General features: G+C 39.2%; 2 protein-coding genes across 5 annotated transcripts in view; one reads left to right on the top strand and one right to left on the bottom strand.

The window, feature by feature from the left end:
- LOC129732756 (dynein intermediate chain 2, ciliary) overlaps positions 1-328 on the top strand; it is a 65,157-nt gene extending 64,829 nt beyond the window's left edge. For all 4 annotated transcript variants that reach the window (XM_055693945.1, XM_055693946.1, XM_055693947.1 and 1 more), the window contains one exon: positions 9-328. In XM_055693945.1, the coding sequence (XP_055549920.1) occupies positions 9-195 (187 nt within the window). In that variant the 3' untranslated portion in view covers positions 196-328. The remainder of the gene's footprint in view (positions 1-8) is intronic.
- LOC129732757 (ribitol 5-phosphate transferase FKRP) overlaps positions 283-18,606 on the bottom strand; it is a 29,000-nt gene continuing 10,676 nt past the window's right edge. Inside the window, exons 3-4 of the mRNA XM_055693949.1 lie at positions 11,314-11,430; positions 283-2,767 (exon numbers count right to left, since the gene is read on the bottom strand). Of these exons, the coding sequence (XP_055549924.1) occupies positions 1,955-2,767; positions 11,314-11,430 (930 nt within the window). The 3' untranslated portion in view covers positions 283-1,954. The remainder of the gene's footprint in view (positions 2,768-11,313; positions 11,431-18,606) is intronic.

Below are 18,606 nucleotides of genomic sequence, written 5' to 3'. Positions count from 1 at the left end.
TTTTTCAGAGGAACGACAATTACGTTGAAACTGTCGCCGAATTTACGTGTCAAAACGAAAGCACCGAAAAAGGCCGTTCCGGTGGATCCGCACATGCTGGAGGTGCAGAAGCTGGATCGGCTGTTGTCGCTGGTGCGGGAGCTTCCTGAGGGTGAAATGGTGAAGGAAACGGTTAGCACGGTAGCTTCCAACTAAACGCTTCCGCAGCGAAGCAGTCAGTAAGCGGCGTGGCAAGGAATGTGAATTTATCAGTCTACCATTGAACAACTCTGCGCGTTGAATGTAGTGGAAACAATAAATTATTTATTTCTTAACTAATGTATGAAAAGGACTGTAGTATTCTTTGGTAGTTGTACATTGGAAACATGTTGGTAGGGTAATTCTTAAAATGTCAAACAATTGGATCTTTGGTTCATGTAGGTGACTACTAGTGAAGAGTTTTATCTAATGTCGTTAAATATATGAAGATAGTGGAGATATAAAATTTTTATTAATATTCGTTTAGGGTTTATTTTGCTACTCTGATTAGAATCACAACTAGTGAACTATCTAGTAGTTTGCTTCTGAACTTAGGTTTGTACTTGAATTGTGGTCCACAATTACATAAAATCGCCTGCAGTGACACTTACTACGTAAATAAAATGTACATAACAGAGGTATGCGTATACATTTTTGATTACCAAAACTAAACTAAAATCACGTTCAGTTGTAGTATATACTTTGGCCTACTAACATGAAATTACGAAAGAATCATTCTTACTTTCCTCTTATGCACACATACTAGGGTAATTAAATCAGTTACTGTATCTTCCGAGCGGTATGTTGTCTAACATAATGAAAAACAGAAAATGCCTAAGGGCTTAGAGTGAATTTGAGCATTTGAAATGGTTTCGAGTTCTTGTAAGTACAAAATACCAAATTAACAGGCTAGGCTGAATGACAGGGAGCTAGGCTTCCTAATCTTTAACGACTATCAGCCCTGCAGTTTTGAAGTCGAAGCATTGCAGGAACTGTACTGCCGCGCATAACAATTCCATCTCATTTGCATATTCAACAAAATTGAAACGAATTTTCGAGTGGAAATTGTAGCTAATTATTAAAACTGAACAATTTCGTTTTGGAAAGCATCCAAACTTATAGTCCCATCTCCCCACAGGCAATGCGACGAAATTAGATTGAAACGCGATATTCTCGGTTTGCTGATATACGTAATGGGACGAACTGGCCATTAGCATCAGTATACAAGTAAGAATGCTCAAAAACTTTGCGTGCTGTGTTTTCGACAAATTCTAATGAAGTAATAATAGAATATTGTTGTCCTTCGTTAGTGGTTGAATTCAAGAGAATTTGGTTGGTCGTGACATCACGTTACTGAAGAAAATCATTAAAGAGTGACGTTTCGTGAATTTTATCGACACTTTCAACACCGCCCTCAAGAGTAATTTTGAACTGATTTATTCTCGATAATGTCATAAAAATAATATTCCAATCAAAACAACGTCAGAGACAGTTTTTCGTATATTTTAAAAGTATACAATCAAAAATAACTTATCTACGAGTGAAATCTGTTTTCATAGTATTTAGGATATAATAAGTTTTGACAATCACCTTGCTAAAATCGACTAAAATCACTATCTTTTTATATTTGGGAGATGTCTAAACATTGGTATTTAGTAGTATTATCGCCTGAGAACAAAATTTATTAGTGATTCGATTACAATGGATTTTTTAATAATCTACCACACAAAACGTTGATTTGCTAAAAGCCCAACCTAAACTAACTTTTCTAGCGCTAACTAATGTTTATTTACAAACATTTCTCAACAGCTATCACGTTCTCGCCAATCCACTCGAGCGCGGAATGTGCAGCACCATTCTATCACAGCAACAAATAACATTCTCACACCCTCTTTCTCGCAGCCCAACACCCTCTCGCGCCGTTTCCCACCACCACCTACTTGACGTTCTTCGTTTCCAGGTACTCCACCACGTTGTTCGGGCACATAATGGGCTTTCCGAGGAACAGCACCGTCGACATGGGATGGAGGAATTCCACTGTAAATTTCTTTGCCTTCCAGCCGTAGAATCCATTGGGTCGGACCACTTCGCCGCTCAGGTCAAAGGGTAGCAAATTTACCGCAATCTGGTTAACCTTCGAGTACTGCACCCGGAAGTAATGGCCGTCGGTGGCTTTTAACCAGTGAAAACCGTCCCCGTCGGTGTACGGTTTCGACTGTGCCTTTCGCAGTGCGACCGACCGTTGCACATCGTCGCTGTTAAAACTTATGTCTATTTCGTAAGCGTCCGGCGAGAGCGATTTAAACTCGATGGCATTTTTCAGCGCGTAATTGTCTAGCCAGTAGCGAATGCCGACGTTCTCGAATTCATCCACCACGTGTCGGAAAATGGTTTTTAGCTTGTCCAGGCAGCAGGGCGGCGTATGGCGACCGAGGTACAAGTAGAAGGGCTGTGCATTGTACACCTGGCCGATACAGCTCTTGGTTTGCCTTTCACACCCGTAGAAGGTGGTTTCCGTTAGCACTGAAATGGTCTGATTGTTGTGTTCGAAGCTTTTGATTAGCTGCTTCCGCTTGGAGAGCTTCGACTTATTGTCGTGCAGATAGTTTTTGTAGACTACCTTTTTTATTTGCAGATTGCGGTAAAGTGTTTTGAATTGCTCTTTGCGCAAATTGCGCCTCTTGGTTTTGGTGTGATAGGAAGTGAACAGTTTCTTTCCGTCCTGGAACGAGGCGTTGAGTAGCACTTTCTACAATGAGACATGTAAGAGGAAAACGAAGCGATTAGGTATAGTTGTAATGACAGATGAACGCCGGGAGGAGTAAAAGTTTTCCCTTTGAAGTGGCGCACAAGTGCAGTTCAAAGTGTGACATGGGCTCGCAGTTAATTTTAAATAACTAGCATGAGAATTATTATATTAGGTTTCACTACTACTGATTAACATAGGCGCGTTTAGAATAGGTTTTTTCTTCTTTTACTATTAAAAAGTTTTGCGGAATGGTAACCTAGAGAACAATATTTATTTTGGACACTAACATTGGAAATCCAACATGATCTGGTACAAAAATCGTAAAATATTGTGTACGTACCTACTCTAACTATTATCCGGAGTATTTATGTGATGTAAGATGGAGTATGCAAGAAAGAATACAGTGATAGTACGTTTCATGGATCAGTCCGATTCACCGATAGATGCAGGAATGGTTGCTCTCGTGACTAAGTTCATCGGTAGGATGCTAATGAAATGTATCGCACTCCTAAGAACCAAAGTTGCAAGCGGTTACAAAATGACAGCGCTGAATTTAGTGAGAACTTAGTACAGTTAATGGTTCTGAAAATTGGAATGTCGAAAACTGCCGCGAGGATCCATGGTAGACGCAGGAAGAGCTAGCTTCGATATTGGTAGTTAGTCGCCAAACTTTGATATTCCCTATTATTTGAAGCCAAGGAACATTGAGCGTCGTTTGATTCGCCTGTAAACAACTGCTCTGGCAGCCTAAAGGAAGGGTTTTCTTTATTGCATCGTGACGAGTGATGAAAAATGAATTCATTACAGCAACTCAAAGAAAAAAGCAACTTTTACGTTGTCGGTGTAGCCGAATTTTCACGTTGCGAAGGTTATGCTATGTATTTGGTAGAACCAGTTCGGTGTTATTTGAGCCGTTGCGAACCAGAGTGGTCTAAAGACCATTTTTTTTGAAAATGAGTTTTTTGCATATTCCGCATCTACACAAAAAACTGTACTTGGGAGATAAAAAATATTTCAAAAAATGAAACTTTAAAGGTGATTTATACCATGTTGAAATTGCGTCCGAAACAGAATGGCCATTCTGTTTCGGAACAAAGTGGTCTATGTACATAAATCGGTGTAATACTATCATGTAACACGTAACATGTAGCATATTACATGTGATAAGTAACATGTCACTTGTTCTGTACATGTCACACGTAATATGTAACATGTTACACGTAATGTAACACGAAAAATGTAACATGTCAAATATTATGTAATATGCAACATTTTGTGTTACACGTGACATCTTACATGTGATATACTATATGTACCATATAACCTGTGACACTAGCCATTTTATACGAGTTACCGTCATTTTCTTTGTCTTTCACCAGGTTTGTGTTCATAGACCACTCTGTTCCGAAACGATTCGAGGATTCCAGTGAATATATATATATGAAGTCAGAGTGGTCTATGTACATTGGCGAGTGAAATCACCGATTTCGCAAAGAAACTGTTAATTTAATGTATCCCAATGTTAAACCACTTCATAACCTTCAATTTTGAACATTTTGTTTGAAAGAATCCGTTGAACAAAATTTTATTCAGAGATTTTTCGAAAATTGCTTCTCCTGAACAATCGATGGCACATAGACCACTCAGGTTCGCAACGGCTCATTTATTAGATGTCTTACATAAATTACGTCAGCGTTGCAAAGCGAGCGAGAAGCAAAACATTTCTCCTCCTTCCTGCTTAAGAACGAGACATATGCTACGATTCTTAAGTCTTCTGCACACACGCTTTCGATATACTCTTTATTCTTCTCGCATTCCCCTGAGTAGCAGCAAGTGCGCACCGACACGAAAAAACTCTTTTGTATTGCTACTCAGCGACTGCAAAAGAGTACGCGAGTCCCTGCTTTCGTGTAGCAATACTCTACTAAAATTGCACGACTAGGAGGAGTGCTTGAAAAACTGTGCTCGGAAACGCAAATGCTCTCTTCCCGGTTTTGCTTCATGTACTGACAGCCGACAGTGGGGCAAAGAATATGTAGAGTATCTCAACGTGTAGGGTATCGGACTGCTTTGGTAAGTTTTTTTTACAGCAGTCTAATGCAAAACCAGCCGAAGCAAACCGCTGCCGAAGTAGTCCGATACCCCTTTATTTTTTTGTCCCTCTGCAACCATCGCAAAGCATCTTGAGCATCTCCTCGCGAGTAGGGGAGTAGGTACGCACAAGTACACACGAGGAGAGTAGACGGGAGAGTGTGCATATGATCTCGGGAGCGAATGCGAGCAAGAAAGAAAGCGAAAAGAACAATAAATAGCATAAATGGAGAATTCTCCAGTGTGTGATAGCGGTAGCAACGAGAACCTCACATGAGATGTTGCATGCTGCTAACGAGCGAGACTAACAACACTGAATTACGTAACGCTAAAAATCTAGATTTCAGATCCCTACCCCTAAGTAACAATAACGTTTAAGTAACCTAGATATAACAATAACCCCTTCATGCGTTGCATAATTCGTGAACGACGTCTTCTAAGCTGTTGAAACCGAGCGAAACCATCACTGGGGATCGGTATCGACTTCAATTGATGCGATTAAGCCGAGCGCGAAAAACGGCAGAACGGAAATACGAGTACGAACACGTGATGCTATTGCATGACAACGCTCGGTTTCATACTGCCAATGTCATTAAAACTCACAAAAAAACGCTCAAATGGGAAGTCTAGCCTCACCCGCCATATATCCCCGATGTTACAAAAGATTATATCTGCTGAACAGCAAAAACATGCAATCTAATTGATAGACCTAATAAAAACCCTTAAAAAAAGTTAGGGAGTGTAAGGTAAGATAAAAGAGTCTCCTCATCAGTGGCTCCAAGAATGGTAGTTTTTCTTAGTTTGTTGTCTAGGTGAATAGTTTAAGAGTTTGTTTATAAGACACGACTGCAAGTTAACGTAGAATTAGAACAGCCTGTCTCATGTCAATGTATTTCTGACAATATATTTGGGAACCAGTTGAAATAAAGATGAAAGGAAATTGTGTCAAACATGTTTGCTAGCTTTTATGAAATACTAAGCTACTGATGAAATTCTGAAAGTGATAGGAAATGCTGCCGAGATAACAATAGAACGAGAAATCAGAAGAAAGAATTATAAGTTTCCGTTAGACTCAATTCAATATTTATTTCTCAAATTTCTAGTGAAGTCTGACGGAAACTTATAATTCTTTCTTCTGATTTCTTAAATCACTCTACTAAGACGCTTAATATAGGTTTTTACAAATAGAACGAGAATCATTCTACACTTCGTGCAAGTTGCAATTTGCAATGACGAGGAACTAAACAAAATCGACGGGTGTCACTATTGCAACCAACAATGGGTCTTTTTAAGGTGGGACCCTACTCTGGAAGGTCGAAAACTAATGTATTCTCGTGATTTTTTTTTCAGATGCTTTACTCTAAAAGTGAAAAGTTCGGGTATTTTGGTTATTGATTAAGGTATATTTGAAAATGTATTTTGCATGTCGTGAGTGCAAATAAAGTGAGTATTACGCTGCGTTTTTCTCGAAACCTTTTTTTTTCCAACTTACCAGCACTGTAATCACTCGATTATATCACTCCCCGATTTTGTCTGCCCTCGATTTTATTACCTTTTTCATCCGATTTTGTCATCATATAACATTTCATTAAAAAATGTCAGGATGAACTGATTTTCTATTTAGAATCAATATTTTAGTACTTCAAGAATAGGGGAGGCGGGTCTCAAACTAATCTAATCACCATTTCCGGCCCTAAAAACTTCAACATACAAATTTTAGCGCCGATCTGTACAGAAGTTACCACGTCTATAAGAATCTGAGAGACAGACAGACAGATAGAACGTGCGTCGTTTTTGTGTGATAAGATTGGTTGTAGTACACGGTTTCTCTGGTAGAGGAAACTTATCCTAAAAAAATTAGTATCGCTCTTATACTCATCATTCGAAAGCTCAAGAAGTCCCCTTTAAATGCTACTAAAATTGAAATGTTCTATCGGCGGGTCCAGAACAATTTTTTTTCGACCATTTTTTTTGTAATTGAAAAGCTGGTGGAAAGGGAACTATGTAATTTTGGTGCTGAGGGCCCGATCAGATAGTGTTGAAACATTCAAGTTTTGTTTTTTCATATAATGAAACAATGTTTGGCGTGATCTTAGATTTTCTGAAAAGGGTAAAGTGGGGTAAAAAGACTCAAAAATTTTGAGTTCACAAACTGCTGAAAAGACAAAAAAGCTATAACTAATCAATTTCTCTGAAAATTGATATGGTAATTCTATCCTATAAAAATATACAATGTCGGTTATTGAAAGTTGCTGTCGAGGTTACATAATTAGATATTTACAATTTTCTTCAAAAACATGGTGATTTTTGGAGTTTTTTTTTGCCAGGACTAGGTCCTACAATTAAACAATACATTTTATAATGCAACTCAAGAGTTTTTATTAGACGTATTCAAAAAGTTTACCGTTTAAAAATAAATCGATTTTTTCATAACAAGGTTTAGGCCATCATTTGAACCTGTTACACAAGGAGCGCAACTCTATTTTGTACCTACATTTAAAATGCTGGCTATAGCTCTATAACATCCCAGTCTCAAATTGGTTTAAAAAATTGACCTCCAAAAAAAAATCTGTGGCTCGGGTCTGGCTCGGGATTCACAGCTTCGGGTTCGGGTCGGGTTCGGGTTTCCCAAAAATAAAATTTTCGGGTTCAGGTTCGATCGGAGTTCAACCGAAATACAAAATTCGGGTACGGGTCGGGTACGGGTTTGAAAAAAGCCAAACCCGACCATCTCTGGTACAATGGTACAATAAGCATACCAAATTGCAGAAAAATCGATGCATTCTACTCAAAGTTACAGTAACATTATGATTTTAGCAGCACCTGGACATTAGAGTTTAAAATGCCATTTCACCAGGCCCGGATTTAGGTGGGGAGGGCAAATGTCCCGGGCTTTTCAGCACGAGGGGTCCCCCTGGTTCTAGACCAGACGTGAATACAGGTTGAAGACCTTTTCACTCCACTAACTCCTTTCCCAAAAAACTTATGTGTACAAATTATTTCATGAATGAACAAACCCTGGAGATTTAAGCTCGATTAGGGGACATCGATACAAAACGTAGTTGCGCTCCTGACACAATGGGTTTAAATAATGATTTAAAACATGTATGAATAATGAAATTTTCTCGGTCGTTACTAAAAGGGCCCAGTTTATAATAACATCAAATGAAAGCTCTCGAGTTGCTCTATAAAACGTATAGTTTAGATACAGGGTCCAGTTTTGTTGACAAGCAAAAAAGAGCTGTAATAATCACCATTTTTTGGAGAAAAATGCAAATATACTATAATGAAACCACGACAGCAACTCTTAACAACCGGCATTTTATATTTTTTTATAGGATAGAATGTCGATTTTGAAGAAATCAATCAAATCAATCATCGATCAAAATCAATGTAATCAAAGTCACAACATTTTTTTTGTTTTCAGCTGATTTTCGACTCCAAATTTTCAAAGGTCTTTTTCACCCCACTTAACCCTTTTCAAAAAATCTGATATTATGTAAAGCTTTGTTTTGTTATATAAATATAAACAACCCTGAATATTTCAGTACGATCAGAGAACCCTGATAACTTTTTGTATTTCTGAAACATATTATTTATTTCCATTTCACTAGTTTTTTAATTACAAATATATGTTCGAAAACAAATTGTTCTAGACCCCCCGATAGAACATTTCAGTTTTGGTAGGATATTAAAGGGGACAGCTCAAGCTTTCGAATGATGAGTATTAGAGCGATACTAATTTTTTTTTGGATAAGTTCTTCAACCAGAGACACCGTGAGTAATTAAATTCGTCTGTTTTGTACATGATCGAAACAGCATTGGATCATAATCAGAGCAGTTTACGTCTGAGACATCACCGCATCATTTCGCCTGTTTTCGATATGATGATATACGGGGACCATACTTAAATGACGTAGCATTTGTGTTGGAGGGGGGTATGATCGTTTTATGACAAGCTGTGACAAGGAGGGGGAAGGTATTGGATGGCAATCGTAGTAGCATTTTTCTGGAGAACCAAATTTTTTTGCAGCAAATATTTACACTAAAACATCGCATAAAGCTTTGCAGCGGGAGCTGCTGAAATATTTTTATGTGTAGCCACCAATCTTCCGAAAGCTCCTCAAGCAAATAAACAATCGTTTGCATTTCCATCACGTGCATTTTAGTAATGATAATTAGAAGATACTCGTTCCTTTTTAAAACTGGTAAGAGGCCGTTCAATAAGTACGTTATCAAATAGGGGTGAAGGGGAGTTGTGCAATTTTCTTACGCTATCTTACAAGGGAGAGAGGGGGTGAATTGATTATCTTACGTAAGAAAAACATTTTTAATGCAGCTGTTCAAATAACCATGTTCATGAAACTTAAATAAAAAAAGCCTTTGAAAACACTTTTTATTCATGAATACTGTATATAATAACCAATATATCACTAGAAATTGTTCATCTTGATTTACCGCGTCACTCTCAATTTTGTACAATCGTGTTTTAGGCCTTAGAGTTGAACATATGAATGAAAAACTGCTTTTATAAATCCTATCTAGAAAACGTCTTGTAGCTCTGAAATCTCAATTTCAGGTTAGAGATTTTCGGCAAACAGTTTTGTAATAAAATTTTACACAGCTTTGCAGAAGAAACTATTCGTCTAGCAAGTCACGTTCAAAAGTTAGGTATGGCGCCCTCTATACGGCGAAATTTGTAACCAACTCCATTGAATAAAGGACAGCAGTAGACGAAGCAACTTTCTAGAAGGTATGGATAACATAGGACTTGAAAAAATAGTTTTGCCGTCCGTTTCTCGATTAGGACACACTGTGGCGTCGCTTGCGCAGCTCTGCCGCTGCTCTGCTCGAGCGGGTTGAGCCAGTTTTTACTGAACCAACAATAATTGGTTATACAATGAAAACTGGAACGCCACTCCAACACAAGCGGCTGGTAATAAGTTTGTCATTTTTTTGTACCAAAACTTTTTTCATATGTTAAAATATATATAAATGTAACCTACTATTTCGCTGTTTTGCTTTTATATCTCGAAAAGAAATAGGAAAGCCCACTTTGGACGGATGAGAAGACTCTTTTTTAATCAATTTTGGCAAGAGAGAATAGTGAAAACAAACCAAAAATGAACAAAATTTATTATAATCATAATTATACATAGTAAACAATGACATTTCTGAAACCTTAACATTCTTTGAACGAAAACCAATTTCGAGACCGAAGTGATTGTTTATTTCTGGATTCTAACTGACTCATACTTTCTACTACACCAGCGGTTCTCACCTCTTGAAGATATTTTTTATATCCATTGTACCCCCCTGGCTTGGAATGTCCTCGCAGAGTGGGAAAGAGTAGTGGTAGATCATGTTGTGGTAGTCCAGCTCAGGTTTAAAATTGAACTATATTTTCTTTTTGTTTGCTACAGACATGTTTTAAGAGCAAGATTGAACAACAAATGCAGTAATATAAAGAAAAATTGTTTTATCCGCCATTACTGGTTTTTCTTTCGCGTACCCCCTGAAGGCTTTCGAAGGCTCTATGCGTACCCCAGGATGGGACCGCTGTACTACGCTAATATGGAAATGAATTTGTATATTGCTCAGACGTCATTCGTCTAGATGTTCTAAAACTGCGATAAATAGCCTCATCAATGTTAACAATACAATCCTGTCAACATAGGACATAAACCTGCCAAGGAGCAGGGTAAATTTCCCAATAACAATTGGTATAAGTATCGTACAAATCCTTTTATGCCTTTCTGGTTAGAAATAGCGACAGCACCCGCTTCAAGGGAAAGCAAGGGCGAAGGCCCTAGTCCTGCGAAGTGCGAACCAAGCAGAAGGATTTTTATTGGCTGCCTTTTATGGGTGTAAATCGAGACGTTGTCGCACAGAGAGAGGGGTGGCATGGATGGAACAATTTTATTGTTTCCGTTTCCGTTTCAGTTGCTACAGGACAATTGTCATTGAGTTCAATTTCCATGTAATGACCCAAATAGTTGTCGGGGGATGTAATTTTTTTTATTGGAAAACTGAACCCGTGACGGGTTGAGCAATAAGCTTATTGTTTTTTCACCTTGAAAACGATTTCTGCTCTGATGGCGTTATTTTCTACTCTTACCTAGAACTTTCTTATCTCCCTCGTTACAAATATATTTGTTTTTTTTTTTTTTTTTTTTTTTTTGAAATTAAATAATATTGTGGCTCGATCGCAGTTGATTGCAAAAAAATAATCTCCTCGTCACAAAAATTAATTTCCCTGCCTTCCCATTAACCTTCCGGTGCTTGTAAATCCTAAGCCACCATTCCGAAACTGGAATGCTAAGCCTCTTGTTGGGGGTAAATCTGATTGAGAATCCTGTTTCCATTGTGTGTACGCTCTTACGGTAATGGAATACCAGTCCATGTACGACGACGGGAGAAGGGGAGTGCGGGAATATGAGCAAACGTATGCTTACCTTAATGTTGGAGAGTTTAGCCTGAATGTAGAACAGCTCGGGGAATGGAGACGACAGTGCATCAGGCATCTCTCTTAGCAAGGCCGTTTCGATCAGGATGGCGTGCTTCTGTTTGTACTGTGAACAGAGAAGAATAGTGAAGCATATTGTTCAGTGTTTGCACGTTCTGGGAGTGAAAGAAAATTGTATTTGAACGACTTTTCAAATAGTGGATTGTGGCTGTACTGTGCCGGTACATATATGCAATCACTTCGATTGAGCAAAAAGCTGTAGCGGAAAATTATGCTTTGTCCTAAGATATTTGATTTTTGATTCGATCAAACAGTGAAAGCAGCTCAAATATCGATGTTAAATACACTATATTTCTGACATCTGGTTACTGCCCATTCAAAATTTTCATACGCATATTCGTGTTTCGATTGAAATATTCGTACCCATATATATCACACATACTCACAAGCACAACATTGAAACGAATGGCAAGAAACGCAAGTTTAGCTAAAGAACATGAACAATTACAAACACGAAAAAATTGTATGATTGGGCTGAACAAAAAAGTCATAATAATTCATCCAAATGCCATTTTATTGAGCATTCTATGGAAAAAATCAGAAAAATAACCGACGCACAAAAGTATCACTCTTTCGATACGATTTCAGAAAATAAGATACAAGCGAAGATGTTTTCAAATAGTGGGGTATCAATCATTCATGATGTATATAAAATATAAAGTAAAGTTAGTTCTGTAAAATATCCATGTCGAAAAAAACTATCTACTTCGAGATAAAAATAGTGAATAGTGTATAACTGAACTTTTGACGGCGTAACACGGTGGTTGTTTAGTCAATAAAGATCTATACAAATGTATAAAACATTGGAAGATCTGAATTTGAATTCCTCGAAGCTCCCTTTTGTCGAGGTTGACTGAACCGATTTTTACAATTTTGTACAGTTTTGCTGTAGCAATCGGCTTTTAGGTTTTAGGAAGAACACGTTATTCGTGATGGTCATATATTGATTACTACACAAGTGTTCATTTTCCTAATTACGTTTTTTTTTTGCTTAGAGAAGCTTGCATAGAAAGTGCTGTCCAAAGTTTATCAATTGATTGTTGGAACAGTCGCGAAAATTACCAATACGACCGAAATGACATTAGAGACAGAGTTTTTAACACTTGTAAACAGTTATTCTTTTGCAAAGATTTTGCGTATTTTAGGCTCACTGAATTCGCAAATCGTTATAGGGTACCGGCTCTATTATATTCAGGGTTTACCTATTATCGTCAGAGGGTAAATGGTGTCATAGAGCGCTAGTTTTTCGCATGATGGTACTTCATAATGCAGAGCATCTTCCTGTAAAAGATTGGTTCTCTATAACTTTATTAAACCCCCGGACGATAATTGTACAAACCTGACGATAATAGAGCCGATACCTTAATTATTTTTCTAAATTTTTTTTTATTGCATTATCTTAAAGTACAACATTTTTACAAAATTTCATAAAGATCTGAGCAATAGGGAGGAAGTTAAAGTGATTTGCAGCGCGCCTCGCCACGGCCGCATAAGCTTAACTTGAAACTTTATTGTACGCGTTTATCTTGGAATGGTTTTCCTCAAAAAACGACCTTGTCGGGTTTACGATTGCGGTGGAACTACTGAACCGATTTTCTTCATCTTGTTTTTAAATGTTCGTTATTAAATCCGCCGGTCGTTGAACGATCGATTTTTGATACACGAAGTTAAACTTTTCCGAAAAAACGATTTTTTGCAATTTTTAGTGCTCAAAACATGTTTTTTTCGGGAAAAACGTTCCAGTTTGCACTGAAAATAAAATTTTTATAAAAATTCTTATACACTTATGAAAAAATATGAGTTTTCTTATTTCAGTTGATGTGCTGCGTCGCCATCGTAAACACCGCAAACCTCTGCCAAATATAAAGCGTTTGGGGAAAACGGCCATTACTCCTTAAATATTTGGTATTTCTTATGAACAGACGTGTTTCGCTATTGTTGAATCTATACATATAAAAATGCAGCTCTGTCTGTCTGTCTGTCTGTCTGTTCCATATAGGCTTGAAAACTACTGAACCGATCAGCGTGAAATTTTGTATATAGGGGTTTTAAGGGCCGAGAAAGGTGACTAAGGTAGTTTGAGACCCCTCCCTCTTCTGGAAGGGAGGGGTCCCATACAAATGAAACACAAATTCATGCACATCTCGAAAACTAACCAAGAAAATGAAATCAAATTTGGCATGTGCATGTTTTTAGGAGTAACAAATATGTTCATGTTAATTTGACACCCTTCCCTTTTCTGGAAGGAAGGGGTCCCATACAAATGAAACACAAATTCATGCACATCTCGAAAACTAACCAAGTAAATGAAACCAAATTTGGCATGTGGATGTTTTTAGAAGCAACAAATATGTTCATGTTAATTCGACACCCTTCCCTCTTCTAGAAGGGAGGGGTCCCATACAAATGAAACACAAATTTCTGCACATCTCGAGAACTAACCAAGTAAATAGAACCAAATTTGTTAGGTGGATGTTTTTAGGGGTAACAAATATATCCATAATGGTTTGACACCCCTCCCTCTTCTACAAGGGAGGGATCCCATACAAATGAAACACGAATTTCGCACAGCTCGAGAACCAATCAACCAAATACAACCAAATTTGGTATGTGAATGGTTTTCGAGGTAACAAATATGTCCATAGTGGTTCGACTCCCCTCCCTCTTCTGTTGGGGAGGGGTTAATAACAAATGAAACACAAATTTCTGCTTATCTCGAGAACTAACCAACTAAATGGAACCAAATTTGGCAGGTGATTGTTTTTAGGGGTAACAAATATATCCATAATGGTTCGACACCCCTCTCTCTTCTATAAGGAAGGGGTCCCATACAAATGAAACTCAAATTACGCACAGCTCGAGAAACAATCAAGCGAATATAACCAAATTTGGCAGGTGAATGTTTTTAGGTGTAACAAACATGTCCATAATGTTCAGACACCCTTCCTTCTTCTGGCACGTCTCCAAATACCATTTCGAAATCCAAGATGGCGACTTCCCGTTTCTGAAAAATAGCGGCAAATGACCAAATACCACCCAACAAGGGTATTTCCGGAATTGTTATGATGCACTGAAGCCACAAATCGACCTCAGACATTTCGAATTGTAAGATGGCGACTTCCGGTGTCTAGAAAACAGCCGAAAATGACCAATTACCACACAATATGAGTGTTTCTTCAACCAGATTGACGCTCAGAGGCCAAAAATTGTCTCCTAATGCCATTTTGAAATCCAAGATGGCGACTTCCGGTTTCTGAAAAATAGCGGCAAATGACCAAATACCACCGAATATGGGTATTTCCGAGATTGTTATAATGCACTGAAGCCACAAATCGACCTCAGACAACATTTTGAATTGTAAGATGGCGACTTCCGGTGTCTGAAAAACAGCCGAAAATGACCAAATACCACCCAATATGAGTGTTTCTTCAACCAGAATGACGCTCAGAGGCAAAAAATTGTCTCCTAATGCCAATGTGAAATCCAAGATGGCGATTTTCGGTTTCTGAAAATCAGCGGCAAATGACCAAATACCACCCAATATGGGTATTTCCGGGATTGTTATGATGCACTGAAGCCACACATCGACCTCAGACAACATTTCGAATTGTAAGATGACGACTTCCGGTGTCCGGAAAACCTAAAGTGACCAAATACCATCCAATACGAGTATCTCTGGAACGAGAATGAAGCTGAAAATTCACCTCAGACACCATTATGAATTGTAAGATGGCAACTTTCAGTTTCTAAAAACAGCCAAAAATGGCCGATTTCTATAAAATTGTCTCCTAATGCCATTTTGAAATCCAAGATGGTGACATCCGGTTTCTGGAAAACAGCCGAAAATAACTAAACCAGAATGACGCTCAGGGGCCAGAAATTGTCTCCAAATGCCATTTTTAAATCCAAGATGGCGACTTACGGTTCCTGAAAAATAGCCCAAAGGACCAAATACCACCCAATATGAGTATCACCGGATCCAGAATGATACAAGGAGCTATAAATTGACTGTAGACAACAGTTGGAATTGAAAAATGGCAACTTTTGGGAAACAGCCGAAAATAACCGAATACTACTACATTTGGAAATGATGTAGAGAAGCATTAACCCTGGACACCATTTTGAATTAGAAGATGACCACTTTCAGTTTCTGGAAAACAACGAAAATAACTGAAATGCACCCAATGAATATCCGGAATAGAGGTCATGTACAAAAGCCAAAAGACGAGGATGTTGTCATTCCGATAAAACCAGTCATTTTTAATCGATATAATCCAATCACAAGGAATCAATGAATTTGAAATGTTTAAAATTATTAAATTAAACACTAAAATAGGCGGGACGAAGTTTGCCGGGTCAGCTAGTAACTAATAAAAAAAGAATAAAAAAGGTGATACCCGCTTAAAAAATTCTGAAATTTGCTCTTTTTTCTCGAGCAAAAAGGCAACCCCTTAAAACTCACGAGTTTTCGGAACAATAAGCGATGCTGTTTTTTCCTTGTTCTAAATTCGGTCATAGCAAGTTTTTGTAGATTATTATAAATCGAGACGCTCATTTCGCAAAATTTGTACTTGCTACTTTAAAAGCAATATAATATAATAAAGATTTTTCTATCTCAAATTACATTCACCGAATGGATTTAAAGTATCATATATTTTCAATTGTTAATGTCTCTAGATTTGTTTCTTCCTAAACTTCATCATGTTAACCGGGAAAAGACTCATTTGGACTTGATTGGTAGTACAAAATTCGTGCCAATCTAGGAAACTAATAGTGCTCAGTTCTCACTCAACCGGGCTAGCTCTTTGTTGTGATTTCTCAGGGTCGGCAACCGGCTTTTAGAGGACTTAGGCAACGTGACAACGACCAAGAGACGATTAGTTAAGGGTTACTGGCCCTTTAAAAAAAAAAAAAACATGATATAAACTATTTATTACTAAGTGAGGAACAGGGCTCTACATTTTCGAAACAAAACAATTAAACTGATATACTCGCGCTGTCATTTCGATTCGATCAGTTTCATTTTCACTTGATTCCTTTCGGCTACTGTCAACGAATCACTTTTTTCTCTCTTCCCCGTCTGTTGTTCATCGGATCGTTTCAAATGAAACTAATGACTGACTATTTCAATTGACGGAGAGAGTGACGAAGAGAGAAACTCCTCCCTTTCCTTCAGCGTCTTAATTGAAATTGAAACCGCATCGCGTCGTTTGATGGTAGCTTCATAATACCGCAAACCGTAGTTAGAACGGCAACGGCATCCAATAAATACGTCACGCAAGTTTCGATCAATATTTCCTCCATATATATACGTGAAGTACTGTATGGAAGCCTTCTGTCTCCGACAGCGCACACTGTCATTTTCAATTGAGAATCATCATGTGAGAATGATGGTGATGAACTCCGCTTTCAATTGAAAAGCGTTTGTATCAATTTCAAGCCCTTAAGTTGTCAGAATCACAGCAAGAGCTTTCGACTGGGTGTCATGTGACTCACGAAGTGCTCTAAAATGATACAAAAGCTTTTCAATTGGGTTGTTCAGCTATATCAATTTTTTCTATCATCTGAAAGATCTGCATTTCCTGAGTAAAACGTGATTTAGAAAATTGTTCTATCATTGTCCTCCGTTTTTTAAATCAAGATTTAAAACTGCTCGAAATCTGCTCGATATCGCTACAATGACAGTTCGCCCATATACCAACTGTCATTGTAGCGATTTGGAGCGTATTTTAAGGTGAATCGGGACGTGGTCGCGATCAACTCGAATTTTGCAATTTTTTAAAAATCGAAGGATCATGATGAAAAGTTTAAAAAAAATCACGTTTTGGTCAGAAAACTACACTTTTTCAGATGATATATAGAAATCGGAAATCCGTGAATAGCTTAACAAACCAATTGAAAGCGACGGGTCAAAGCGTCACTATAACCTGATAATTGTCAATTGAAAATGACTTTGTCAGGCTCTGGTCAGGAGTAATACATGGCTTATACCAAAGCCCTGTCGCAGCGTTGTAGTTGGCCGCAAAGCCAGACGAACCGCTTCCAAAACCCTCCACGTGTTTGGTCTGCTCCTCTGTTGTAAGCACAGGGCAGAGCTGAATGCCACCACGGGTCGGTAATTGGCGATTACTGAAGGCCACGGAAGTGCTCACTGCTAGCAAGCAGTCCCGGACCATCAGCGGGAGCTAGCCTAGGTCGTGGCGAGATTCAGGCACTGGGCCGCTGAATTCTCGCAAAAGCCACACTGGCCGGAAGCAGCTCCGACGGAGCGAGTAGTGCCGCTCCCACCACCCAAATGCACTATACCGCCCATCGGGACTGATGCCAGTAATGTTCCCAATTACGGCAACTGGTCGCATCACTATAGGATAAGAGTCGGATTTCGTTTTCGTACCATGATTTTGGGCTGGCACCTGCGCCGAGCTCCCTTAGTAATGTCGTGTGATAACGGCTTGAAACGGCGAGATTGCAACCGGTGCAGGGGTCTCCGTCCCGTAAAACCTGGCAGGCCAGTACGTTCCGAGTCCATTGCCGGGTGGGAACCCGGCAGGAGTAGGATCAGATGTCTTTCCCTGACTTGCGCCGGTCGGGGGTGTCATAGTTGCCCATAAGGCGCTATGGCAGACGCCCCTAGCCATGGCCTCACTGCTCCGGCATAGACTACCTTGGGACCATTTAGGCGACTACTCCATTATGGATAAGGATAGCGGCTGGTAGGGGGACCCAATAAACAAAAATGTTGAACTCAAAAACAAAAGAGACGGGTGCGGAGGGGTTACCAAATCCCTTCGCACGAGGTAGCATCCAGCGGTCTTCGCAGAAGAAGGCGGAGACGGATGCGGCGAAGTCTGGAGGTGGAAAAACGGCGAATCCGTCGGTATCCACACCAGACATCTCGGTAGACGGTCCCTTGCTAGTCAAGGCCGTCGAAAGGTGTATGGACACGCGGCCAAGAGTGGCGGCGCTGTCTGAACAACTCGATGCCATAATCGAGTTCTTGGCGAACAGGCGAAACATCGCTGGCGACCTGAAGCAGAGCCTCCTCCTGCTTCGGAGCACCATTGATGAAGCCAGAAAGGAGCACGAAGAACTCGTAGCTCGGGTGAAGGCGGCCGAGAAAGCGGCCAGGACCGGGAGGGCGACTGCATCTAAAGAGGTGCAGACAGACGCCCCCTCGTTCGCGTCGGTCTGCTCCACGGGGCAGGTCTCTAAGCGAACGAGG

This window comes from Wyeomyia smithii, chromosome 3 (assembly GCF_029784165.1).
Source record: "Wyeomyia smithii strain HCP4-BCI-WySm-NY-G18 chromosome 3, ASM2978416v1, whole genome shotgun sequence".
Classification (NCBI taxonomy): Eukaryota; Metazoa; Arthropoda; class Insecta; order Diptera; family Culicidae; genus Wyeomyia; species Wyeomyia smithii.
The sequence above is the reverse complement of the archived record's forward strand: the minus strand, read 5'-3'. Positions and strand labels throughout refer to the sequence as shown.